The sequence below is a fragment of the Colias philodice genome, chromosome 11 (genome assembly GCF_061535455.1).
Source record: "Colias philodice isolate Cphi_HAF_F1 chromosome 11, ilColPhil1 Martin Lab GWU primary, whole genome shotgun sequence".
In the NCBI taxonomy this organism is placed as follows: Eukaryota; Metazoa; Arthropoda; class Insecta; order Lepidoptera; family Pieridae; genus Colias; species Colias philodice.
Genome location: NC_143096.1, coordinates 8,982,700 through 9,009,740, shown reverse-complemented (window position 1 = coordinate 9,009,740; position 27,041 = coordinate 8,982,700). Strand labels below are relative to the sequence as shown.

Genomic DNA, 27,041 nt, shown 5'->3' with positions numbered 1-27,041 from the left:
TTGAAATTTTACAATTTATAGCTATAATATCTCTATGCAGTCTTTAAGTCATAGCTATAAGGAAGAGAATGTTACTCCCCCTACCTTTAAAACTGTTCCATCGCTTAGGTTAGTTATAATATCATCACCTCCTACCCAATTGAAAGCATTTAGAAGCAAGATATTAACTATTAGTGAAATATCCTACCCCTACCTTGCACAAAACCTACCTTCGTTTATCTAATCAGTGGTAAAATATATAAATAAAATATAATATAGTGGTTATCCGACTCTTATAATTTCAATTAGCTATTTTACAACTACCCGCTATGAGCTCTATTTACAAACCTATTTCTACCTACCAATTAGTCTATCTAGTCACCCATTATTAATAATATTATTTCCATAACTCACTTTTAGTGAAATTTATTTTCTATAACTTATTAGCAAGTCAACCCAAATTAGCAATAATTCCGTACCGCAACACCAAACCCCGTATTAGTTAAAACGGTAAGATCACCCGTACAGCGTGTACCTTATCCTTGGGCGTGGACGCCTCGCCCGACTCGAGCGCGAACATCTTCATCTTCTCTTTGAACGACAGTTGTTCGGGCACTGGCGCTGGGGCCGCGCGGGCCCGGGCTGCGGCTAGGCGACGCGCTACTGGGTCTCTGCATCGAAATAGTTTTGTGAGTATATTATAATACAAGTAGACCGTTTCACAATTTCTATATATGTTCCGCTTTATCTATTAGTAAAATAAAAATAAAAAGACGTGTGGCACTCGGGGACTGCCGCGGTAAAGCTATTGCACAGCATGCCTTCAAGCCACACCTCCGTGGCCGTCGGAGTGGGGAGCGTGGGGTTTTTTCATTACGGAATTTCTCGATTCGATCCCCGCGCTCAAGGCCCGCGATAGAAGCTATGCAATAGCTTAACAAATAATGGAGTCAAAAATGTCGAATAAATTATCAGTGTTTGAAAGAAGATGATGAAAGCTACTACAATAATATTATTAACGATTTTATAACAATATAAACAGAATGTAAGTACGTACGAAATTAGTTGTATGCACGTATTTACTCTGCTATAGTTCAGTAGGATTCACGCGAAAGAGCGTTACGTGTACGTTACGTGTGAAAAACTAGTGTTACGTGTAACACTAGTTTTATAGCTCGAAAATAAAAAATAGTCCAATCATCTTTGTATGAGGATGTTTTGTTATGTACCTATTTAGGTAAGTATGTATTGTGATTTTACTAAGATAAACAATAAATATATTGTTAAACTAGCGGTCCGCCCCGGCTTCGCCCGTGGTACATATTTACGTTTTCTCTACATAAGAACCATCCTCGTACTTCAAGGAATATAATAGAAAAGAATAATCGAAATCGGTTCAGCCATTCACACGTGATGCCGTGACAACGCGAAACGGGTGCAGACCCGCCGCCTTTTTAATTTTTATAGCTCCCGCCGCGCAGCGCGTCGAACGCGGCAACTGATACACAAAAATAATCCTTATGGCATGATTCTGTATTCACGCGCGATGACTTATAACGTATTTCATGTATAACTTTGGTGTTTCTACACCGATTTACATGATTCTTTTACTATAACCTGCCCAGGAGTATGAAGAATAATTGTGCCAAATTTGGTTAAAATCCGTCGGGTAGTTTTTGTTTCTATAACGAATATACAGACAGACAGACAGACAGACAGACAGACAGACAAAAATTTTACTGATTGCATTTTTGGCATCAGTAGCGATCCCTTATCACCCCTTCATAGTTTTTTTTTAAATATATTTCATGTACAGAATTGGCCTCTCTACAGATTTATTATAAGTATAGACTAGCGGTCCGCCCCGGCTTCGCCCGTGGTACCTACATGTTTAAACTATCCTATCTCTCAAGTTGGATCGAACTGCACATGGTGTGCGAATTTTATTATAATCGGTTAAGTGGTTTAGGAGTCCATTGAGGACAAACATTGTGACACGAGATTTATATATGTTACCGGAAATGTATGATATCAAGGAATTGCATACAATTCCTAGGAAATGTGTACAATTCCGATACCATTTAGGAAATGTATAAAATATTGTTTAAAAAACTATTTAATGCATGCATATCCTAGGAAATGTATAATCTTCCTAGGAATTGTATACAATTCCAATATCGTATTAGGAAATGTGTAAAGTAAATGCTTTTAATAAAACACGTTGTTATTTTTTTTTATTATAGCTCTTATTGATACAATCGGATTACAGTCATACCGTAAAATTGTAATAATATTATGTTCATACTATTATCTTACTAATTAACATTTTAAAAATCAGCTATCTAACTTTTAACGTAAATATCACAAAATCAACTTATATTAATTATTCTTATAAAATCAAATTTTCATTTGGCAAGTAATCAGTCCTTTCATCCCGCTGTCCCCGCGTATATTTGGCGCAGTCGGATTGTATAATCCGCCGTATTACATTACGGCTAGCTGTTTTAATATGCCGAAAATTCGTCTTTTTCCAAAATTCTACAAAAAGACGGTCGCGAGCCGACGGAGCCCCACTTCGTGGGGCTCCTATTTCTGTGTAGTTTTCAAAAACACGAACCTAACCTAACCCACCCCCTTATCCAAACCAAAAATTTCTGATTACGAGTTATCGGCATAGTTACTACAAAATGCCGACCGTTTGTAAACGGCCAGATTATATACAATTTGCCTGCGACATATCAATATCTTAAATGTTTTACATTTCCGATAGCTATTTAGGAAATGTATAGATTTCCTAGGAAATGTGTATAAAATAATTTATTTCACACATTTCCATGCGATTTTAGGAATTATATACATTTCCTAGGAATTGTATACAATGACGGATTACATACATTTCCGGTAACATATATATTAAGATAAATGTTAGCTATATCAAATAAAACATTACCTATAAACCTCCTGCGCGCCGATGACGCCGGGCGTGTGAGTGTTGAGCGGCGACGTGGTGGACGTCATGTTGGGGCCCGACATCATGCTCTCCGCTTCCTCTATGAAACGCTGTAATGCATTTGTTTGTTTAAGTGTGCTGTATAAAACTGTCAGTGATAAGTTTAAATGTAAAATGACGTAATTCTGTATCTTCTCTAAATTTCAATAATCCGGCTCGAAGGACCAATGTGAGTAACTATAATCTTTTATCTTGTCCAGATTGTCAATAATAATTAATGTAAAATAAATTAGTTTAATAATTTATTTAAAATAAAATATTCATAAAAAATGCATATTGGTGTATGTCTTAGTTTTATAAAGTAAAATATGATATTTTTTTATAAACAGTTCATAATTTGTATATGAAAAGTGGTGCATGTTTCATGTCTATCATATCAATTTGTACTCACGTCGGGGTCCTCCCTCTGCACGGGCGTGTCGAGCGGCGGCGGTGAGGAGGCGGGCGGGGCGGGGGGGGCTGCGGGCCCGGGAGGGGGGGAGGCGCCTGGAGACTGTCCGGGGGAGGACGCTTCGGCTGCTTCTGCGGCGCGCTCGTGGAAGGACACGCGCTTGTCGCGGGTCGCACTCACTGGTGATCTAGGAAATGGTATAGATTAGTACTATGCTTCATTCGATGAAAGGTATACGAAGAAGAGCCAAAAATAACGTCGAAGAAGTTCACGTGCTGACAAAAAAGGGGACAACACTTTGATTGTAACAAGATCTCCTTTCAACTTAAATTTTTTATGAATACCAATATAAACCAGTTAAACTTTTAACTATATTCCATATTATCATCTTACACATTACATTAAATTAATAATAATAGAAACAACTATATTTAGTTTTCACAGCATTAACAGATTAGAAAACTTGATAATAAATAAAATACAGACGATAACGTGTTAGTGCCTGAAATAGACTAACCAGAAGTCTGAAATTATTACGATACTAGAGGTCCGCCCCGGCTTTACACGTGGTACATATTTCGCAATAAAAGGTAGCCTATGTCCTTTCTCGGGTATCAAAATATCTCCATACCAAATTTCATGCAAATTGGTTCAGTAGTTTAGGCGTGATTGAGTACCAGACAGACAGACAGAGTTACTTTCGCATTTATAATATTAGTATGGATTAATATCAAGTGACACGTACTGCGGCGCCACATTGTCATGTGGGAGCTGCTGGTGCGCGTGCTGTGTGTGCGGCGACATCGCGCGGCGGCCCGCCATCACCGCGAAGGAAGACCCGCGTTCCGGCGGCGCGGGGGGTAGGGGCTCCCCGCTAGTGGTGTTCGTGGTGCTCGATATCGACATCGAGAGGTTGGATACGCTTGTGGATAGATCGGATATCCTCGTCTCTTCTGTTGTGCTCTGTAATGGGATATAAATACTATTATAACAAACCTATTTTTTTGTGTATTAAAAAACTGTTAAATAGATGTATAATTATTTATGTAAACTTTACAATATAAGGAGGAGTCAGTGATGCGCGAGTCGATCCCGGCAGTGCTTGTATGCGCACGTGCGCACGCGCACGGGTCGGGCGGCGATTAGTAGGGTTGGTTTCATATGCATAGGTATACGTAAATGCTCAAGTGTCGAATTACTTTAATAAAAAAGAGCATACGTGCCGAACACACGTGTTACAAGTGAAACTTCTTTGGCAAGATTCAAAGATATCAAAATCGTCATCTCACTCCATGACGTGCTAGTATTGTCATGACGCAAGCTTCAAATTACTCTCAACGCGCTTAAAGAAGTTTCACTTCAAAATGCATAAAATAATTAAGTATAGTGACGTTACAGTTCACAATTATCACAGTAATATTGATAATAGTTTCTATATTAAAATTAAGCCACATATATGCAAACAAAGATAACAATATTACAATATTACAAAACCACAAAAATATTAAAATTGACTTACAACATGCGTCGAATATCCGTTGACAATTTCTGTTCGCGTGTTCGTCTTCAATATCGATTTAGGTTGCGGCTGCGATTGCGACTGCTGTTGTGTTTGTTGTTGTGAATGTACGTGTTGCTGTTGCGGATGTACGTGTTGCTGTTGCGGATGTACGTGTTGCTGTTGCGGATGTACGTGTTGTTGTTGATGCATGTGTGGTTGTGGCTGCGGCTGTGTTGCTATGTGCGGCCCGTGTGATGATCGTAGGTCTCTCTCGTGGTCTAATAGCTCTGGTTGTATTGACTCCTCTTCGGGGCTGCCTTCGCCAGTACCGGCTTCGTCCTGTAATGGAGTAAATTTTAATCATAATTGATTGAATTGTATATGGGAATGAAAGGAGAATGGGCAAATTGGGCCTGAAACTTGGGCTAAGACCAATACACACGAAATATTGTTTTTGTGATAGATCATTAGTCATTACACATACCTTACGAAAAAAATAAAATAAAAAAATAAATCAACCGGGTTCTTGTACAGTCAAGGCAAAAAGTTTTATTTATTTGGCTATTATTTTGCGCACAATAACGGTGTTTTTAATTCGAGTGAAGTAAGTATAAATCTAAATGTCACTGGAGTGACTGAGTTTAACCACAAAAAACGTCTAACTACGTTAAATTATAATAAACACGGTATAGGTACCTGTTACAAAACATAATATTAGTGTATTTCGGTTATTAGAAGGCTTAAGATTAGTACGTATTTGTAAGTGAAAGTGAATTGGAGTAACATAAAGATATTATCATTGTCTTATAACAGTTATTTATTGCAAAAAATATTATACACAAAGAAATAAAACTTGATGTGGCTGTACAAAAACCCGGTTGATTATTTTTTTATATATATTTTTCCCGTTATGTATGTGTTATGATCTATTATAAAAACAATATCTCATGTGTATTGGTCCAACTTAAGGGTTCAGGCCCAACTTCCATAGTAAAATGCCCATTCTCCTTTATTTCTTCGATTAGTTTTCAAGATAAAATTTATTCAAAGTAATGCACCAAAAGTCTGAGTCATAGTCAGTCAGTCAAATTGTATGTAGTGCCTATAGCTTACCTGTTCATCTTGTGTGGCACGTCTTTCGAAGTCTCTCTCGAGTTGCAAAGCGCGTAGTTGCTGGTTTTGTACTGGTGTTCGCGATGCTCCTAGCGCTAGCAATTGTGCTATGGCTGCATCTCTGAAATTGGACATCCTGTTAGTCAATACTGTTATTTTGAAAACATGTCTATTATTTCTAATTCCATTATAAACATAGGACGCATTTAACTATATTTGTTCTAGTCGTTAAAAAGACAGTTATCTATAAACTGTTGAAGAGAAGTGAAAAATATAATTTTGTTATCTATTCATACTTTTAATTAAAATTTAAACTCAAATCATTTTTTCATTTTTCTTTGGTGTAGGTACAACGCTTAGCGAGTTAACAGGATTGTAAATTGTATTTCTCTGTAAGTTATTGTTCTTTTTGACAAATATGCGTGCGTGTGTTGTGGGTATGTGTGTATGTGTACCTGCGCGCTCGTGCCGCAGCCCGCCGCGCCTCAGCCTGCCGCTCACGCTCCTCCCGCTGCCAGGGGTTGTGCGGCGCCAGCCCGCGGCCCGCCCCGCCCGCTGGGGCCGCCGGGTATACCGATACCGCTGGCGGGTCTAGTGCACTCGCTACGTATCGCTCTACAACATATGATATTGATATTATTGTAAATGTTTATTGAAATAAACTTAGAAATAAAACTTAACATAGTTTTGAGATACATAAGTAAATAAGACACATGTCAAACTATAAAAATGTGTAAGCTTATTCAAAAATAGAACTGACGTTATTTGACATAATTTAATGATAGCAACGCATTTAAAGTTATCTTATTTTATATAATATTTTTATAATTAGATTTATTATAATTAGATGAGGAACACTTTAGACAACTCGTTGTAATGGTATATGTTATCGATATTCTCTAAATATAATTTATGGAATAATAGCTTACAGTAAATTTATTATTTCTATCAAACAGAGAATATAAATCGACGGTAACATTAATCAATAAATGATAACTATGTTCCAAGCTACTCACCATCATCCGGCTGCACAGAACTGGCACCGTGCTGGTGCGGCATCTCGTCGACTTCTGTTTCGGGTCTGCGGCCGTGTGGTTTGGGGGCCACTGGGGGTTGCGACCGCTGTGGGGATGGCGGACCGGGCTGGTGCCACTCGTAGCTGTAATGTTTCGTCAATTACGAATTTATAGTACCAAAAAAGCAAAATAACTTCAAATAAAGAAAGGATTTGAAATTAGCGTCAAAAAATTTTTTGCTAGACTTTTATAGATGGAAATATTAAGTGAGCGATAGAGAAATAGAAGAACTGCCATATTCAATCCCTTCTTTATCTGACCGAGCTATACTATCAAAATTCTTGTCCTAACAATGTGTCTATTTGTATTATACAGAGCTTGTTAAGTTAAAGTGACTTTTCTTCATTATAAATTTTCAATAAAAAAGTGTGAATAAGCGTGGAAGTATGATCCTGCCTTCATAACAAGTATGCAATTAAAAGTTTTCTTTATTTACACAGTTATAAATCTGATGAAATCTTCGACTCACCGTTGAGGCTGTTGTTGACCATGTTGATTGTGATAATGCGGGCTCTGATGTTGCGAGTGTAAATACTGTGAGCCGTGTAGTTGCGGTGACGGTTGTTGGTTCTGAGGACTCATAGCTTGTAGCCCTTGCATCGAACCTTGCACGTTCAACAAGCCCTGCATCGAGCCTTGGGTGTTTTGCAGCCCGTGCATCGAACCTTGAACATTTTGCAGTCCATGCATCGACTGGGAAGTCTGCATTCCGTGTACTGAGCCTTGCGCATTTTGCAATCCGTGCATTGAGCCTTGCGAGTTTTGTAAAGCTTGCATTGATCCCTGTACGTTTTGCATGGATCCTTGAACATTCTGTAGCCCCTGCATTGAGCCTTGTACATTTTGGAGGCCATGCATCGAACCTTGAACGTTTTGCAACCCCTGCATTGATCCAGGAGTATTTTGCAACCCTTGTGGCGAAGATCCATATAACCCTTGTGGCCCTTGCCCGTAGCCCGTGTGCACGTACATCTGCGGCATTACGGGCTTTTGGTATTGCATGTGTTGATGTTGTTGTAAATGTTGATGTTGAAGTTGTTGTCTTCTGTTTACTTCTTCGGACATTTCTGCTAGTTTTGCGGCCCTCGCGTTCGCTTGGTTTACCTGAAATAATTTATGTCATAGATGTATAATTTTCATCAAATTAAATACTATTCAAGTTATCTATATGAACAATTGACTCTTAATAATATTACCTGATGTTGTTGAGCGGGACTTGGTTCATTGGATGGTTCCGTGGAGTTAAAGTGAGCGGACTGGGGCCGTCCACTACCCGAGGAGCGGAGAGATGACCACCTGCTTTAAATTAAATATCGTATAATTGTTAACATCTAGGTTTTGTTTTTTGTCTCTTATAAAGCTAGGTACGCAAATAGTAAAAGCAAGTAACAGGGTCAGTAACATTACTAACCTGTCTTGTTTGTCGTGTACCGACGATAAATTCTGGTAGAAAGAATCGCCATGCGGTGTGGACAGGTTGTGGCTGCTGCGGGATTTGTTGGCCCACGAGTTGCTTGCCACCGATTGAGCACCCGGGCTTAACGGGCCACTGTGAAAAACAAAATAATGAGTATTAATTATTATTTGGATTATTATAGAAAAAAAAAAGTTTCTACAAGAATATAAATAAACATATTTTCCAAACTAAATACTCAAATATTATTTCCCCATAATATTGAAATCTCATTTATTTTTAACTGTTTCTGGGTATTTTGAAAAAGAATTCATTCAATTAATGTTATTAATAAAAATAGCATTAATATTATGAACATGAAAGTCTGTAAATACGGATGGATGCAATACTCCTTCACGGGTACACCACTGAACGGATTTTGATGGTATTTGTAATGTAGCTTATGTACCATAAGCTATAGAGATACTTGCTTTTGCGGGTGAAACCGCACGGCACAGCTAGTCTATACTAATATTATAAAGAGGAAAGGTTTGTAATTATGTATGTATGTATGTATGGTTTTCACGCATAAACTACTGGACCGATTTCAAAAATTCTTTCACCATTAGAAAGCTGCATCTTCACTGAGCAACATAGGCTAGGTTTTATACAGGAAATCCCACGGGAACGGGAACTATGCGGGTTTATCTTTGAAAACGAACGGGCGAAGCCGCAGGCGGAAAGCTAGTCCCTTAACAAAAGTGCAGTTCCATGTATAGGTCGCGTCATGTAAAAAGAACGCTGACGGTTAAGCTGCGCATTGGCGATTTATTGGTCTATTTGGTGTTATGAGGTGGTATAAGAATAACAAATATGTAGTTGCGAAGCCACGATTCGAGAGCCTACTTCAAAAATAAAATAAGCAGCAAATAACTTTCGTGCTAAACTCGATACATGCCAAAACACACCCCCTCACTTTCATCCAGCGTTCTTTTTACATGATTCGCGTTATATATAGTGTTCAACTCACGAGACGTTCGCGTGCGCGTGCGCCTGGTGTACGGGCGCGGCCGCGTTCGCGTGGTGCAGCGCCGGCGTGCTCTTGCTGGGCTTCACCGGCTCGGCCGCCAGCCGCGCGGGCAGGTCGCGCTCCGACGCGCGCCGCGCGCCCGCCGCGCCGACACCCGCAACAGCCCCACCCGCACTCCCACCTATAATATTAACGCTATATAAGACGAAAGATCACCAATATGCGAAGGTTTTGAGATGATGTATAACACGAAATATCGCCAATATACGAATGTTTGTAAAAATAGAGTATTTTAAGAAGATACAACATTGATACATATAAAATAATAACTGTATTACAAGACTGAAAAGCAAAGCCAATACAAAAAATCAACATAGAAAGTTTGAAGTAAGGACAGTTCGATTAACATTAAATAAAGAGCGTGTGTGCCAAGCACACGTGTCAGAAGTGAAACTTCTTTGGCAAGATTCAAATATAGCAAAATCGTCACCTTTCTTAACGTAACGGTATGGTACGGTCATGACGCATCCTTGAAATTTAAATTGCCTAAACAAGTTTCACTTCAAAAAATATTATTAACAAATGTATAAAATAGAAGAATAGAGAAAAATTAATAATGCGCATAAAAAGAAAACGATAATGACATCGGCAGCATGATATAACAAAACAAAACTGCGATCATATGTGTATTGGGTGAAACTGCTACTGTAGGATTTTTTATTGTCGGGTCGAAGTACACATCATCCCATGCAGTGAAATAAAATTTCTGCCAGTTGCATTTGGAATATGACTTTTTTAGTATACATGCGTACATGTGAAATACCACATGATTGATAAACAGCTTTTATTCCGTTATGGAAAATATTCAAATAATATTAAATAATCATTCGCTCAAAGAAATAAATTCGATATTTTATTCATTATTTAATGAATGCATTACCCTAACGCATTTATTAATGTTAAAAATTATATTCTGGATACTTAAAAAAATGTGGTAGATACAGAAGCGTGGCGAGTGAATTTTATTTATCAAAATCTAGTGCTTGCATTGTTTAATTCAACAAAGATGTGTTTGTCATAAAACATTTCATGATATTTGAACGAAAATAAAATTTAAATACGTTCTATTAAAAAACCTTACAACAAATAATAAAAAAATAAAAAATTACTCATTCCCTTCAACAATAAAACATTTGTGAGACAAATTACACCACATCATGCCTTTACAAAAAATAAATATCAACAAATAAACTTTGCCACGGTACGAATAAAAACTAAAATCGGGAGTATACGAGACCTCGAACAAAAAATAACGCAACGAAAGTGCCCATCTAGAACGAAAAGAAAAAAAATACGTAAAAGTATGCATAAGGTGCGGACAGCAACACACCTATTTCATGCGCTGTGTGGGGAAGTCTTACGAGAAGTCGTGTCGGACGAAAGAAGCAATGATGTAGGGCAGCTGTGAAACCTGTCGCTGCGGCTCAGGTCGGGGCAGCTCAGCGCCAGCGCGTCGCTCCAGCCCGCGCGCTCCGACCGCTCCGACCGCACCGACGCCGTCGACACGTCCGTCGACGACGCGCCCTTGCCGAACATCGCCACCACCCTCGGCACGCTATCGTCCCTATCCGTGCTCGCACTAAAACAGGAATCCTTACTCCGATCGAAGTTTTCAGAGTTCCCGCTGCCCTGGTTCGATTTTAACTTTATATTCTCCAGAGTTATCACCCTCGGTTTCTTATCGATGAATTCACTGAACACGAAACTGCCGTTAATCGACGCATTCGTCTCCGTGTGATCCTCCGAGGGTAAATTCGGTAGTTCGAATTCGTTTCCTTGCGCTAGCGTGTCCTCGCTGCCGCGCGAGCCGAACTTCGACCAGTCTTCCAGTTGTATTAAGATACTTTTGACCTCGTCTTCGGACATTTTACTGCTTTTACTTTCGGTAGATATAGCTTTACTCTGCTCGTATTGTATGTCCGCTAAACTAGTGCTAGTGGGTAGACTGAGTTTATGTTTTGGGGAAAAGTCTTGTCGGACGCTTAAATTTGGACTAGACTGGCAGTTTCTTTGATAACTCTTTACGCAGTATTTCAGATTGATTGCATTAAAACGTTTCGTTAAAGCTTTCACTTTACCAAACGCCGGCCGGTATTCATCTGGAGATTTCCAGGATTTCTTATCGACGGTGCCTAGTACATTTCCGTTCATACCACCGTCTTTTATTTCCTTATTGACTAAAATATTCTGGGGCTTTTCATCAAACACAGCATTGCGAGATTCGGAAGTTGAGTACGTTGAAGCATCGTCTGTGTCTTCAGACTTAACAGAAAATGATTTGGACATATTAAAAATAGTTCTTCTTAACCTACTATGAACGTCTTGTAAATTTTTAAACTCTCTATTTAATTTTAATCCTAATTCTAACTTTTGGCGAGCTATTTTTACCGTATTCGATGGTTTCATTTCTATCTCTGAAGGCGAGGGCGGCGTTTGGCACATGGCATCGGCGGTTTCGGGTTTTCTTTCCTCTGATTTATCCAGTGAAAGTGAAGGTAAGATCCTACGTATTTTTGGCGTTGCAATTTTTTCATGAACTCCATCTTTTTCTACTATGGTAGGGTCAAAACTAGGTTCATCAATGTACGGTATAGGTTGTGTTTCAGGTTGTGGTGTGCGACAACATTCGCACGCGCTTACGCAGTCTCCTACACCAGTACATCTCCGTCTATAGCAATCCTCTTTGGCACGCTCATTACACAAATCCAACATTAATTTAGTATTAATAGGTTTCATTTCGGGTGGTAATATTATATTTTCATCACTCGACTGTTCATAGTTAGTGGGAGGGTCTGGTACCGGTGGTGGAATTTCATATGGAACATGAGTAACCATTTGTGAGTAACTATTTGAATGCGGATCATCATCGTCTTCACAGGTGAAAGTAAATATAGGTATTTGCCGTTGCGACATTGTTTCACCGTTAAGTTCTGCTAGGCAACTAGGCGTTTCTGGGGATAACTCTTCTTGAAGCTGATCGTTTTCCCTGTCTAAAGTTATAATTAGTCTAGGTATAGAACCGTGATAATACGATTGAAAATCCTCGCTTTCATCCGTAGTACTAGACTCTGATGACATATTTCTTAGAAGGTGACACCGGTCATGACACGGGCGTCGACCGTAGCCTGTAATTAAATAAATCTTTTATATTATTATGCTGTACTTAAAAAAACGATACGACGAAAGCCAAAAAAACAAAACGAAACAAAAACCTGAAAATTGAACCTCCGATTCAACATCAAAAAACAAAAACAAAAATCGCAAAATAAATCCAAATAGATATTTCTGAAGTCGTTTGCCTGCAGTAGCAAGTTCGCAGAGCGGCGATGATGGCTTCAGCAGAACCGGGATAGGATTTATACATCTGCCTGAATTACGACGCGCTCGATCTTCGTATAGAATTTCCTCATCTATGGATTGGTAAGAGATTATAGAAAAATACAGACGTAAACATAATTCATGTTTTATTTTTGTAGACTTAAAAATTACATATTTTCTTGTACATATGCGAACCTGAAATATCGTTAGAAATCATTAAAACTTAAGGAATTACAAATTAATATTAAACATACCTTGTCTGTTTTGACTGTATGTTGGTTGATGTAATAAAGTCGCAAGACCATGCAAAACGGCGCCTTGTTTCGCTACTTCTAATGTAACCGTCGGTCCTGTCCTCACTAGATACTCTGCTGCCTATGAAATTAAAAAATAACTTGAGTCAAAGACAATCATGATCGAACAAGTGACATATCAATCTATAGTATATGTCACAATAGTCTTGTATTTTTATTTCATTTTTTAGCTTCAAACTATCTCCTACAACAAAAATTATATCGAATAGGATAGCTCCTTAGGACTTGACAAAAGACAAAACAGAATTTCGCATTTATAATATTAGCAAGAATAGCATAAAAATGGCCGAAAATTTAAAAGTCTGAGTACTAATCTAATTTACAAATATTTTTTAAATTTTCTATTGCGAACAATTCAAACATATGAGTAGAGATTGTCTAATCTAAAAATGAACGCCCCTCCACTGTGTTTACGCTCACATTCAAAGTACGTGTATAGACGCAATACACACAAATTGGTCTGCCTCATTGGTCTTTCAGTCCTCCAGTCCCGTCCATGCCCGAACGACAGGACCAGTTGGCCAACTAGTGCATAAATGACGCGATGCACGACAGAACGGACGTGTCATTCCGTACATAGCGCGCTCTCCCCGCCATACAATGCTAGGCACCTGAACTGATCGCCCGATTAGTTGACAAATCAGTGCGCGAGTGTCAAAGTTTGCAGTAGAATCGACGCGCGCACACATATAAAGTGGTTCAATAATTATTTGTCCTCACACATTGAAACAATTAAGTTTAGTGGAGGGGCGTTCATTTTTAGATTAGACAATCTATACGTATAAAAATTCAACGCATCGAACTTAATATTACATCTAGTTAAGTCTAGTTTTTAGTTTCCATTTAAAATTTTATTTTTATAAAATATTATTAAAGCGGTGCCCGGGCTTACCTGTAATTACTAATGATTATTTTAAATTAATTTTGAATCGATTGAACAAAAAATATGTTTCTAATTAGTAAGCCTTTTTGAAATAAATACATAAATCTAATGTACCTTTTCCTGCGAGATGCCAACTAGCGAGTGTCCGTCCACAGACAGCAGCTGGTCGCCGGCCGCGAGCCGCCCGTCGGCCGCCGCCGCACCGCCCGCTACCACCGACTTGATGTAGATGCCCAGCTTGCTTTGCCCCGCACCCTGTAGGAAATATTATGTGATTATAAATTCAGTTTTTTTTTTCGTTTTTACAAATCGGGTAGGGAGTTCTCACTTTACCAACCGATTCAAATTCTATTTTCAGCATCTCAATTTCAAACATACCACGATTTACAGATTATAAATACGTCCATTAAATTGATTTATGTAATGTATCACAATGATGTCATTTAAATACGTTAGCGAAAGTTGATAAAATGATAAATCCATTTTTAACGATTACACAATTCTGAATTCAATCATTGCACTTAGGTTATCTTCTCATCACGTGCGGTTCGTCCGCGAGCTGGCATATCCGCCTCACTAAAGGGGCGTCACGAAATCGTTTACTAGTGATTAAATGGTACCTTAGCGGCGACGATGCTGAGCCCCATGCCGCTGGTGTTCTTGTGCAGCTGTATGATCTGCGGGCGCGGGTCGGGCGCGCGGCGCGGCGGCGCGCCGTACGCGTGCATGTACACCGTCCACAGCCCCGCCGCGTGCGGCTGGTGCGCCAGCCGGCACAGCCCGCCGCGCTGCAGGGGCGCCACGAACTCCGCTAGACCTGGACGATACGACACGTATTAGCTTTTTATTTTATATTTTTTTTTAATTTCTTCGCAAAAAGTTCTAAGAAAACATTTTTCTATAATGTTAAATTAATAATTAAAAAAAAAACTACGTTCTCATTTACCTGGTGGAACTCCTCGAACGACTTCAGCGCTGAATCCATCGCCAGGGATTAGTAGCGCTGCGCCCAACCATTCGTTCTCTTCCAATCGTATCTGCAAACGTCATATTAATATTAGAAATCGATATATTTTTTTTTTAATAAATGGCTGTGTAATCCGGTAATTTCTACGTGTTTGAGTGGTGCGTACCTCCCGGCCGTCAGCGCGGTACAGCTCGTCGGCGAGCGCGCGCGCGTGCGTCACGGCCGCGTCGAGCAGGTCGGGCGGCAGCAGCGGCGCGAGCAGCGCGCGCACCTGCACCGAGTTCAGCTTGAAGCACGCCGCCAGCGCCGCGCGGACTTCTTCGGCGGTGCGGTACTCGCCTTGGATCAGACGCGCTACAATACACAAAAATCTATGTTAAAATATACTTTCGTAATGAAATTCAGTAAATCAAATATGAAATTATGAGCTATCGAATTCAAAAGGTAACAAACGAAGTAATATTTATCCACAACCATCACTTCACTCACATGCCATTTTAATTATTATAACGTAAACGTTAGATAAAAATAATAATTATTCCTGTAGACTTAAAAAAATATTTTAATGGCGAATTACACAGTATAAGTTATCTATAATTATGCCCTATAGATTTAAATATTCCAAATTCCAACAGAATAAAACACTTTCATTACACACTTTTACAGATTTCCAGCCAATCAAATATAAATAGCAACAAAATATGCACTAACCAGCTTGATGCGTGCGCGCGAGGTGGCAGTCGGCCGCCAGCTCGAGCCCCTGCCGCTCGGCCCAGGCGGCGAGCAGCGCCAGCCGCGCCGACAGCGCCGCGCCCCACCGCGCGCTCACGTTGCTCGGCTCCGTCACCAGCTGCGACATGACATATTTTAACGTGATAACGTTTTTAAAATCGTTTTAGTCGGGTGACATGTTCAGAAACTTGAGTCACACCAAAACCTCACGAGCGCGATCGCAGGTATAACGAGAGAGAGACGGACCGATCTCCCGTCTCATCTCGAGCGCTGCCACCAATAACACGTTATCACATAAACATCTCGATCGTAAAACTACTTTGCAAACAACCAATTTTTTACTAAATGATATTTATACAAGTTTCGCTAAGTGACATTTGTTGTGTGATTACAGTTTATATTTTAATTTCTTTTTTTGAATGGTTTACTATGACCAACACGAATTATGAGAATTTTAAAAAGAATAAAATAAAATTCTATCACGTTGCTGATTAGATCCCGCTTATTGATCGAATTGTTTCCCATTATTAAAAATTTCTCGCTAATAAATCATTTGAATGCTATAAAACTAAATATCAAACACGATTATGTTTTAAAAATCATAAAAATTTAAATATGACTCTACATATACTCTTATTACAAACAAATCCATTTTTAGCAAGCCTTGTGTAACAATACCCTATTATAGTCGAGCCAATTTAATAGGCAACATTTGACGTCTATCAATTTTATCTTCGAAGAGAGGTAACCTGCTTAAAAACATCGATTAAAGTGAATTAATCGATACTGACTTGAAACATTTGTCAATCGAACTTGAAACACATTTATTAATTTATGATGATTTTTATTCACAAGTAATCAATGCATTCGATTCTAGATGTCAGATTTCGATTTTTAGAGTAACGTCTCTGGTATTTAAAAAGAAAAAAAGTTTATTGACACAAAATTGTAGCGACGTCAGTTCTTTAATTCAGAAATTGTTTATTATGTTTAGAATGGTTTATCAGTAAAATTAAATTACTTGTATCGGTCATTATTATTATAAATATGTAATCGTATTTGAAAAAAGTTAAGCAAATGTGCAGTTCTAACAAAACGAAATATCATGTTATTCTTTGTCGTCGTTACTAGGTTACATTGTTGAATTTTGTTGAACTGTCAAATGTTGCCTATTAAAATGGCTCTACTATAGTTACATATTCTACAAAATGTATCGTAAACCTACCTTATTAAACGCAATAGCGTTGATAAAATGGAACAGATGCGAGAACAGCTGTATAGTGAGCGCCGCGTTCACCCTGCACCTCCGCAGCAGCACCATAGCCGCGGCCAACGCCTGCAGTACGGGCGCGGTGGCCTCCGTGCCGTCCGCCAGCGCGCCGCCGCCGCGCGCCAGCTCGCCCACCGCGCCGCGCAGCTCCTCCGCGAAACAGGATACTAGGTTGCTGGAACCATATTCGAATTATTAAATTGTTTGAAATACCACGCATTTGTGGTAATATCGAATATAAATTCGATATTCGTATTTCAAAATTGTTTACGAACACATATTCTTATGAAAACTAGACAAATAAAAGCTAAATTGGCAAGGAAGATGTCGAGGTTAGGCCCAATGAATAAAGTTTCACATTTTAACAAATTTCAGGAATATCCACTAAACTTAAACCATTTGTAATAACATAATATAATCAGTAAGGTTCAACAAGATATCGAGCCATTTAAAATTTTTACCGGTTTTAATACATTAATAGTAAATGTTTAAAAACCGGTAAATGGAATAAATCATACAAATAGTAAATCTTTTTAAATTCATTAAAAAGATTCACATAAATTTCAGATATATAATAAATATGCAGAATATACAATGAGTTTTTAATTCTAGAAAGAAATTATATAAATTTACTAACCTGAATGCATTTTGTACTGTTGTAGGCAACAACTCCTGTGCTTGAGTCGAAAACGAAGATATGTGTCTGTCGCATTTCAGGAAGTGCAAAAGTTCACTAGCGTTCGCCATCCAAAACGCTTGAGCTGCAGAATCTGTGCATCGTTCCTGCAAATAATGAAAAATTTCTATACAGTATAAATTTAATAGGTCAGAAACTAAAGAAAACTTATGATTTATCTACTGGTGTCAATGAAGCAACTTCTACTAAATATTGCAGAGCTTTACCAAACTTATTTGACCTAAAAATACAACCTTCCATAAATCTGTAAGAGCTCAAGATGTCGGGTGTAAATATCAATATATGTGAACCAAAGTAGGGCGTGACAAAAATGAGATTACCTGAACGGTGGCATGTATGAGCGTCGCGACGTGATGTAGGAAAGCTGTCAATTTGTGAGCTCTCTCGGTCGGCGTCAACTCGGGCCGATAGTGAGTCGAAGCGCGATATCTAAAATGAGTTTATCAAATATTAACGCGCTTACTTTTGTGTGACAATTTTTGGCTTTTATTTTTCCTTTTGAAACACAATGTACATAATGTTGAAATTCTTAGCAAAGGAAAATAATTTGAAAATTTATTGAAGCATCTATAATGATATATCTTTAGTATTAACTCAGTAAATAAAGTCACTACAACTTTAGTTAATTGGAAAAATTGTTAGTAAACCAGCATATGCACCAAGGACGATAAATTACCACGACGTCGCCCACCCACAGATAATGAACTTAGTCCTAGAACCTCTTAACCTGTCCCATCACTACATCAAAAACAAAATAGAACTGAAAATAATATCTCCTGTATAACGCGAATCATGTGAAAAGAACGCTGGATGAAAGTGATGGGGTGTGTTTTGGCATGTATCGAGTTTAGCACGAAAGTTATTTGCTGCTTATTTTATTTTTGAAGTAGGCTCTCGAGTCGTGGCTTCGCAACTACATATTTGTTATTCTTATAACACCAAATCCTCATAACACCAAATAGACCAATAAATCGCCAATGCGCAGCTTAACCGTCAGCGTTCTTTTTACATGACGCGACCTATACTTACCTAGCGCACAAATACAGCGTATAAACGGGCGCCAGTTTGAAGGCCGGTGCGTGCGGGTCGAGGCGCGTGATGACCGCAGCAAGGAACTGCGCCTGCCCCGCTTCTGGGAACTCCAGTACGGCTGGCAGTATCGCCTCTTGGCCCGGCCGCCAGCTGCCACTGCTCCTAATTGATGTTATACCGGTTTTTGTAGGAGGAAAATGATAAACAGGCTTACAGAGTGTACTATGCGATAGAACTAAGAATAAGATTCTAAGCCACTTTATGGCGTCATCAATTCAAATGATTTCATAATGTAAGTTAAGAAATAAAGAATGTTTGTAAACTTGATAATAGAGTCGAGAAATAAATCAATACATAATGTAAACCATTATTGAAATGCTGAAAGGATTTCTGATTAAACGTATTTTTTTCAAATAACATTTGACGCGTATACGATGGATAATGATCAATGAGGTTCCTAATTCCTATATGTATTATTGTTTTATTTTACGCAAGTATTGCATTTAGAAATTAATTACAGGGGTGGGAAACCTCTCCGTAACTACACTCGCTGTAAAGTGTTCGGATCGTCAGGATAAATGAGGTAATACTTAAATCGCGTTAAATCCGTTACAAAGTTTATATTTTCCACGTGTTTGCAGAGTTTAAAATGGGGTAATAACTAATAAATAATTTCTAACGCAAACATCGGGGAAAATAATGATTATTTATGAGGATATTCATAGAATTGATACTATCCTATAAGTACAGTTGATTTTATTGACACATCAAATTAAAGTTTGTCTGGGTAGGTACATCATATATATACTAATATTATAAAGCTGAAGAGTTTGTTTGTTTGTTTGTTTGAACGCGCTAATCTCAGGAACTACTGATCCGATTTGAAAAATTATTTCGGTGTTAGCCCATTTATCGAGGAAGGCTATAGGCTATATATTATCACGCTAAGACCAACAGGAGCGGAGCAATGGGTAAAACCGCACGGCACAGCTAGTTATAGATATTACGTGCATGACAGACGGCTACTAATACAATAAACAGATATTAAAACCATAATAAAGTATATCTAACTTTAAACTACACCGCTACACATTTGCATATGAGTTAAATTTCAATTAACGATATTCTGTATTATCGGTTCGGATTTGAAAGCATTGATTTGATATCTTCAATCTATGAACTGTATTTTGCCGAACAAATTAATATGGGCCCAATCAGACTTTTTTTTTTATAATTGCTTATTTTGTAATGTATTCATTCAGACATATATATAAAAAAAATATAAAAAAATACATATACTAGGTAGTTGATAAAAAAACTACTGTCAAAGTTACAGAAGAAGAAGTAAGAAATCTACTAATAATATTATGTTTCCCAACTTTTGTACTTTGCCGAGTGGTAACATATTGACAAAATTATTGCAAAATTGTAAAGTTTATCCCTTTGTTAAAATTTCTGTCCAAAAATATGTTATTTTTCTAAATGATAACGAGGTTTCAATACAAAATATCTTTAACAAAATACAAAAGGTACAACTTTTAACAAAGGTAAAATTTTCATAAAGCAATTTATTCAAAAGTACTTCAACTACAAAGTTTCAACGCGCGTTGCCTCTAATTGCACTATTAAAATTATTTGAGAGCCAATGCCGGGAGAAGATACTTCGTCCCTAGTTAGCTCTTATAAACTAATATTCAGGACGAAATAGTGTATTTCAGATAATCAATGATATAAATAACACAAAATTTTGTATCGTTCGTAATGAAAGAAAATTCTTTTGGAAATGGAATGTGGAAATGGTTCTGAAAAAACATCTGCTCCCGAAAGTTACATTGATTATCCTGGTTTATATGTATAACAAGAAAACCTTTCTGCTAAGCCGGTGATCTCTTATACCTTGTAAATTCATTTAGCGGACCCGTATTCGGAGTAATTTAAGAAAGTTTTCCCTTAATCTCATGAGAGTAGGAAACCTCAGGCGTGGCGGGAGTACTGAACTTCTTTGCAAATATGTACATAAATTATTTCCGTCTACGATAAATGTTGTACATAGATGTGTTATATATTTTTAGTTTTAATTTTGGTTTTTCTATAAATACTCGTCTTGTAGTATCACAATACCTTTCAATAGTATTTAATACGGACAAAAAAACTGATATTATGGATATGTAGAAGGTTAGAAAAAACATGAATTATTACAACATATATCAAGCACTGCGCAACATTCGTAACAATAAACATACATACAATATCAAAAATAAAATACATTAGCAAAATGACAAATAAAGAAATAGCAAGCATTGGTACCTGTTCTCGTGTCCTGAGCCGCCACTTTTCGCGCTGCATATACTCTTGGTTTCGACATTGCCATCTAGATCGAAGGTCGTCTCATAGTTATCCTTGTACTGCGAGTGCGTGCGCGACTGGTCCTGCTCTGCGTACACGTTCGAGTGCTCGTCGCGCACGTACTCGTCCTTCGAGTCGGACGCCACGAGCGACTCGTTGTCGAGCTTGAGCGTGTTGTTGTTGTACGGCTGGTGCTCGTACGCGTACGTGTCGTGCGAGCCGGGGCTGGCCGCGCGCGGGAACTCCGCCTCGTTCGCGTTCGTGTTCGCGTTCGGGTCCGCGGCGTGCTCCGCGAGCGAAGCGGGCGACATGGCGCCGCTGTCCGCGCCCGACCTAGCGTTCGGATAGACAAGCGCATGTTCCGTGAGCAGTGACATACATGCAAATAAAACGATGAACGACATACGGCACAAGCGTTCGGATTAAACGAAATAGAAACAAAAATATTAATGAGTGTTCGTGTCGTGATACTAAGTTGCTGTACTAGTAGTTTTAAGGTGACATCTACACTTCTAACTATACAACATCGATAAAAAATTTGATGAATAAAATGGAAAAGCGTACCTGTCGTATATCGAGCCGGAGCCGTAGTGTTGCGACTGGGAGAGGTTTCGGTTGATGAGGTTCTCTTGAGCGGGGTCCACGAAGCGGAACGTGGAGACGCGTCCGAATTTCAGTAGACAACCGTGCTAACGAACATAAAACATATAATTCATTTCATGTTTAATAGAGACAGACTACGAGTGGACGGAAAATAGATTAACCACCTACACTTTTGCCTATTACAATGATATTTTTCCCATGATTATCCACATTGACAAAATACGTAAGGCGTAAGCGTAATTTATTGTGTACGAATTCAGTAGCGAATAGTGTTGTAAGGCAGCGTTTAATTTAATTTATAATTTTAATAGTTCCTACTACGATAGACTCGAAACGCAAGAGGATTTACCCAGTATCAATGATATTATATATAGAAACAAGAGGTAGATACGTCATCAACGCACCAAAACTGATTCCGTGAATTGGTCCTATTTGGGACCAATGCAATCAGTCAGATTGTCACCGGTCCCAGTGAGCGTATATGCCGATAGGTACATTAAAGTTGTCGAAAATGCCTTCCTGTGTGTTCAGAAAGTGCACGTATTCGTGCAAAAAAATAAAAGATAAAGGAATATCATATTATCACAGCAAAATATATTAAATTATTACAGTTTAAGAGTAAAAATAACAATTTACAATTCTTTATGAATGACACTTGCTTGACACGTGTATTGAAATAATGAAAGGGATAAAACATTGCTTCAATCACTAGTGTGACAAAGCTAGCGTACACTGTGTTCAAAGATTATCATGTAGATACGATTATTGAAAATAGAACGGTTATTTTATTAATTTCGACGATGGTAAATACTTGATTATTTTTATATTTAAATCCACAGTTTACATCCAGTGCATATAATTAACAAATATAGCTATTTATTATATACAATGAAATCGTGATGGCAAAAATGTTTGTATGCAATAATAAAATGATTAAATATAAAAATAAAATGATGTTGAATATACGTAAACATTAAAGAAAAGATTATCGCTACTGACGAAAAATGCTATTTGCTTTTCTGTAAATAGCTATTGAACATAAATTTTATTTGTGTTTAAGATAAAAAAGGCTTATTACTTCATCCTTTCTTTTATTTCATCCTTTTTTTCATCTAGGCACCACCATTATTATAATTATCCTAGAAGTTGGAGTGATGACCTTGTACGGGTTTCGGGAACTGCCTTGAAACGAATAGCGTAAGATCGGTCCTTATGGAGTTCTATAAGGAGGATTATGCAGTATGCTGGGTGTTTATCGGGTCAAATGATGATGACCGAAAACGAACACCACAGCTAGTAATAAATACTTAATACAGTTATATCTCCAAAAAAAATTTTTTTTTTTTCATTGTAATACGACATCATAATAATCATAAAATAGTAAATGAAATTGTCACATTTATTTACTTGTGCAGGAAACCTAACATCTATATTCTATAACATTGAACCTTCTGTGTCGTTAGTCTATGCCAATTACCATGGCAACTATTTGTTTATTTATATTTAATTGGCGAATTCTTATGACTTTTGCTTACACCTGCGCGGAAGTGACAAACTATCTTTGTCTTTTTTATTTATATCATTTTATTAGAGCCATCTCTCTTATACAGTCTGTCAATGTAATAAATTAAGTAAAATGAAAATTGTATTTGTGTGTGCCTGACACTGCATATGAAGCATTTTTTTTGGATATATTGTGAGTATATAACGTATCTATAGATAAAATATCATTGCCCAGTATATGAATAATTATTATATCCCAGTAATAGCTATTATTTACACTTATAACACAAAGCTAGTAGTTTGAAAGTCATCCTGAAGTATTAACATAATAATTGAGACCTATTTACATACACGAGTTCGTAGTCAGTAATATTGAAAATTGAATAGAGAAAATCTTAAAATCATAACGTGAACGTGTGTGAATTATTAAATCAGTAATTTTTAATAATTATTCATGCCACATTGTCGTTATAACCAACAAAGTTTAATTCGTAAAGCACTCTCTAAAGGGATGGAGGCTAATTCTGAATATTTTATGAAGAACCGCTCTACATTCCCACACATTTATATTCTCTTAGGGCGCTTGTGCACTACAAGGAATTTTACTGTCCGGCATTCCGATTTTTTACGGTCCGGTGTGGCATGAAAAAACCGATGAATTGCTTGTGCACCTGTCCGTCTTTACTCGGATCAGTGCGGTACAGTTCAAGGAAGTATGGCGGTATAATGCTATCATAAATGATTGTTTTTGCATTTTACAAGAAACGAGTAAAAATATAGAAGGTGAAATATTATATTACTTCGTTATAATAAAAAGTAAAGTTCCGTAAGAGATTTAAAATGCGTGTTTCACTTATTTATTTTAATCGGTGACGAGGAGCTAAAGCTATTCCCACTTGAACTTTAACTTACCAACACTTACTTAGATAATAATTATAGGTCAATGCTTGGTCAATGTATATAAAATAACAATACCGACTTCTCAAATCTCATTGCCAGCTAAAAGAAAGTAAAACAAGAGCTTGCTTTCAATTGGCATATGCAATCAAAAGAGTAAAATCCAAGCAAGTGGGCACTCGAAAACAATTATACCTACAGCGACTCGTAAACTCAAAAAACCATCCGGAATAGGGAAAAGTAAAATGTCGGACAGTAAAATTACGTATAGTGCACAAGCTAGTATTTAGATTAATTGCGTGCCATACCGGACCGTAAAAAATCGGAATGCCGGACCGTAAAATTCCTTGTAGTGGACAAACGCCCTTAGCATTTATTTTGATAAACACCAGCAAACCCCCACACGTATTGATTTTGAGTAAACATATTACACGCGCTAAAAATATATGTTATGTTTTTTCAGGGTGTTAGGTTCCATACACTTTGGGTTTTTTTTTATATTACGCAACATAAAGTTAATTACTTTAGAAAAATATGAATATGGTCCATCGTTTAACCTATTTATTCAGTGGCGACAAAAAATTCAAGAATTTATAAGAAGTAAGCAATTGCTTCATTTAGATTTTTTAAATTAAACACGTGCTGCCGGAACAGTGTTCTCAAACAAAAGAATAGAATAATAGACCACGACCGATTGCATTTTTCATCATTTGCCCTCTGCATTCATCTTTCATCTTTGCTATTAAATGTTTTCAACTTGTCCATAATTACTTTTTATGACACTATATTGTACAATACTAGAAATAAGAATAATTAGAATAACATGATGAAAACCTAAGTTTTTAGAGATTTATTTCAAACCTCTATTAAAAATTCAATTAACTTTCTGAACAAACTTCTATACAGACTGTATACATTAAACAGAAAATGTTTTAAAATTCTAACTTTTACATATTACTTGACCCCACTCTCACAAAATTTATTTTTAAACCGTTTTCAAACTTTCACGTAAACCCTGTAACAGAGCGTACCTAGTTTTGTTTATACAATTATTTAAACATAAGTACTTTTCATTCATTCACTCACAGCCAAACTCAATAGTGAGTGAGTGGGTGCATTCACCATACCACATCACATTTAGCCGCGCAGTGTGCAGTCTTGCACTCGTTTACGCACACGTGCACGTCCGTGTGTTGCGGCGTCACCGTGTAGCCCTTTGTACCCGCCACCATGCAGTGCCGCAGCTATATCGACAGCCACCCACTCACAACCCCACCTACTCACTCACTCACTCACCCACTCACTCACCACACCACATTACCTGCAGCCTCGCGGTATGCATAGTCCTGCGTCCGTTCACATACACGTGCGCGTCCGTATGTAGCGGAGTCACCGTGTAGCCGCCGCCCTCCGCGCCCGCCACCACGCAGTGCCGCGGCTGGATAGACGGCCCGTACAGCTGGAGTGCTGTGCCGTTGCCCGAGCCCACCTATTGCATAAATAAGAATAATAAATAATTAACTGTTTGGATTGACACGAAATAAAAATGTTGATATCGTTTATTGACACGGAAAAAAACACACATGTGTAAGCAACTAACTGCTTGTCCCGGCTTTACGTGCTCAAAGCACGGAAAAACAAATAAAAGTTACTATCTGCAGCTGTACGGCATCTGTGTCATACTATTTCTATACTACTTTTAATCAATTATTCCGCAACGCCGTACAAAAATCATGGAGACAAGGGGAGAAAATCTCTACCTGAACCTTCGAATTCTCATCTGCACTCAGGTGGACAGCTTACAAGTGACGTCATAGTGCTGAATCTTATTATTTTATGCTCTTATATCGTTCTAGATAGGTCACCTGGTGGGTCAAATGACCCATAATTTTTTCAACACGGGCCTGTAGTCTATAAGCCTCGGCTACATACCGATAAACTTTTTATAAAAATTCACATGAGAAGAAATTGTAACCAACATAAAAATTGGCAAATATTGTACAAATCTCATGACATTTTTAACGATTTCTATTCTTTCTCTTTTTCTTTGAATACACAATAAGCCAAAGTATCTCTAAACCAAATGTTTGTTGCTTGAGCTTTAAATCCGATGAACGATCATGTAAATTACAGTAACAACTCAAGCTATTTACTCGTATGTGTACAAAACCACAACGTTGACCTCCGTATTTCAGTATTAAAGTCTAGAATATATCACAAAAGTAAGCGTTTCATGACAAATTGCGGTACATTTAACGTAAAAATAGGTGAAGAATAAACTTTTATAATCTTCTTTGCTTATGTTATTCTTCTTCGAACATCTTAAATAACTGTAGCTATTCTAACATAAAAGTATGAAAGTAAGATGTTCCATATTGTCGCAATGTGTTATATAAAAAGAACAAGTTCACACGATCGAATTGAACAAAAAACATTTTCTATTGTGACTGTAACACGGTGATATAACTTTACACATACGAGATACAAGGAATTTTCGAATGTAAGTTGAACTTTTAATTTGCAATACATTTTCATCGTTGCATGTAGAGTGTAGTCATGTTACGAACTTTTTTTAAAGCTAAGTCACAGAAAGGCTAAGTGTAAGTATATTCGTTTAGAAAAATTTCATTCTCCTGTACTAAAGAAAAAGTAGCGAAAAATATTTTACAAAGAAAATATGATAATGCCATTGAAAACATCCACAAATATTCTTCGCACACAATGACCTACTTTTGAGCTTATATTAAGTTGCCAGCAGCTAAGCTGGTAGCTTTATCACTGTTAATCTTTTGCTTTTGTGATTACTCTATGTTCTTAAAATTTATTTTGCATTATGCCATTTTAGAACACGTTGTACTGAATTTTGATGGCTATAATTTCATATCTCACTATCTTCCGTCATTTGAAATGAAATATACCTCAAACG

General features: G+C 37.7%; 1 protein-coding gene across 12 annotated transcripts in view; it reads right to left on the bottom strand.

The window, feature by feature from the left end:
- cno (adherens junction formation factor afadin) overlaps positions 1-27,041 on the bottom strand; it is an 87,395-nt gene that overhangs the window by 1,012 nt on the left and 59,342 nt on the right. For 6 of the 12 annotated variants that reach the window (XM_089701072.1, XM_089701073.1, XM_089701080.1 and 3 more), the window contains 25 exons: positions 25,437-25,604; positions 21,677-21,801; positions 21,074-21,445; positions 18,764-18,928; positions 18,055-18,163; positions 17,675-17,820; positions 16,993-17,212; positions 15,747-15,885; positions 15,202-15,389; positions 15,015-15,105; positions 14,689-14,885; positions 14,183-14,323; positions 13,126-13,246; positions 9,494-9,674; positions 8,482-8,619; positions 8,267-8,369; positions 7,540-8,174; positions 7,011-7,153; positions 6,450-6,609; positions 5,995-6,115; positions 4,900-5,220; positions 4,126-4,343; positions 3,381-3,567; positions 2,930-3,039; positions 506-650 (listed from right to left, as the gene is read on the bottom strand). In XM_089701072.1, coding sequence (XP_089557198.1) covers positions 506-650; positions 2,930-3,039; positions 3,381-3,567; positions 4,126-4,343; positions 4,900-5,220; positions 5,995-6,115; positions 6,450-6,609; positions 7,011-7,153; positions 7,540-8,174; positions 8,267-8,369; positions 8,482-8,619; positions 9,494-9,674; positions 13,126-13,246; positions 14,183-14,323; positions 14,689-14,885; positions 15,015-15,105; positions 15,202-15,389; positions 15,747-15,885; positions 16,993-17,212; positions 17,675-17,820; positions 18,055-18,163; positions 18,764-18,928; positions 21,074-21,445; positions 21,677-21,801; positions 25,437-25,604 — 4,644 coding nt within the window. Of the gene's footprint in view, positions 1-505; positions 651-2,929; positions 3,040-3,380; positions 3,568-4,125; positions 4,344-4,899; positions 5,221-5,994; positions 6,116-6,449; positions 6,610-7,010; positions 7,154-7,539; positions 8,175-8,266; positions 8,370-8,481; positions 8,620-9,493; positions 9,675-13,121; positions 13,247-14,182; positions 14,324-14,688; positions 14,886-15,014; positions 15,106-15,201; positions 15,390-15,746; positions 15,886-16,992; positions 17,213-17,674; positions 17,821-18,054; positions 18,164-18,763; positions 18,929-21,073; positions 21,446-21,676; positions 21,802-25,436; positions 25,605-27,041 lie in introns of all 12 variants that reach the window. The other 6 variants (XM_089701077.1, XM_089701074.1, XM_089701083.1 and 3 more) reach the window with 6 other exon arrangements.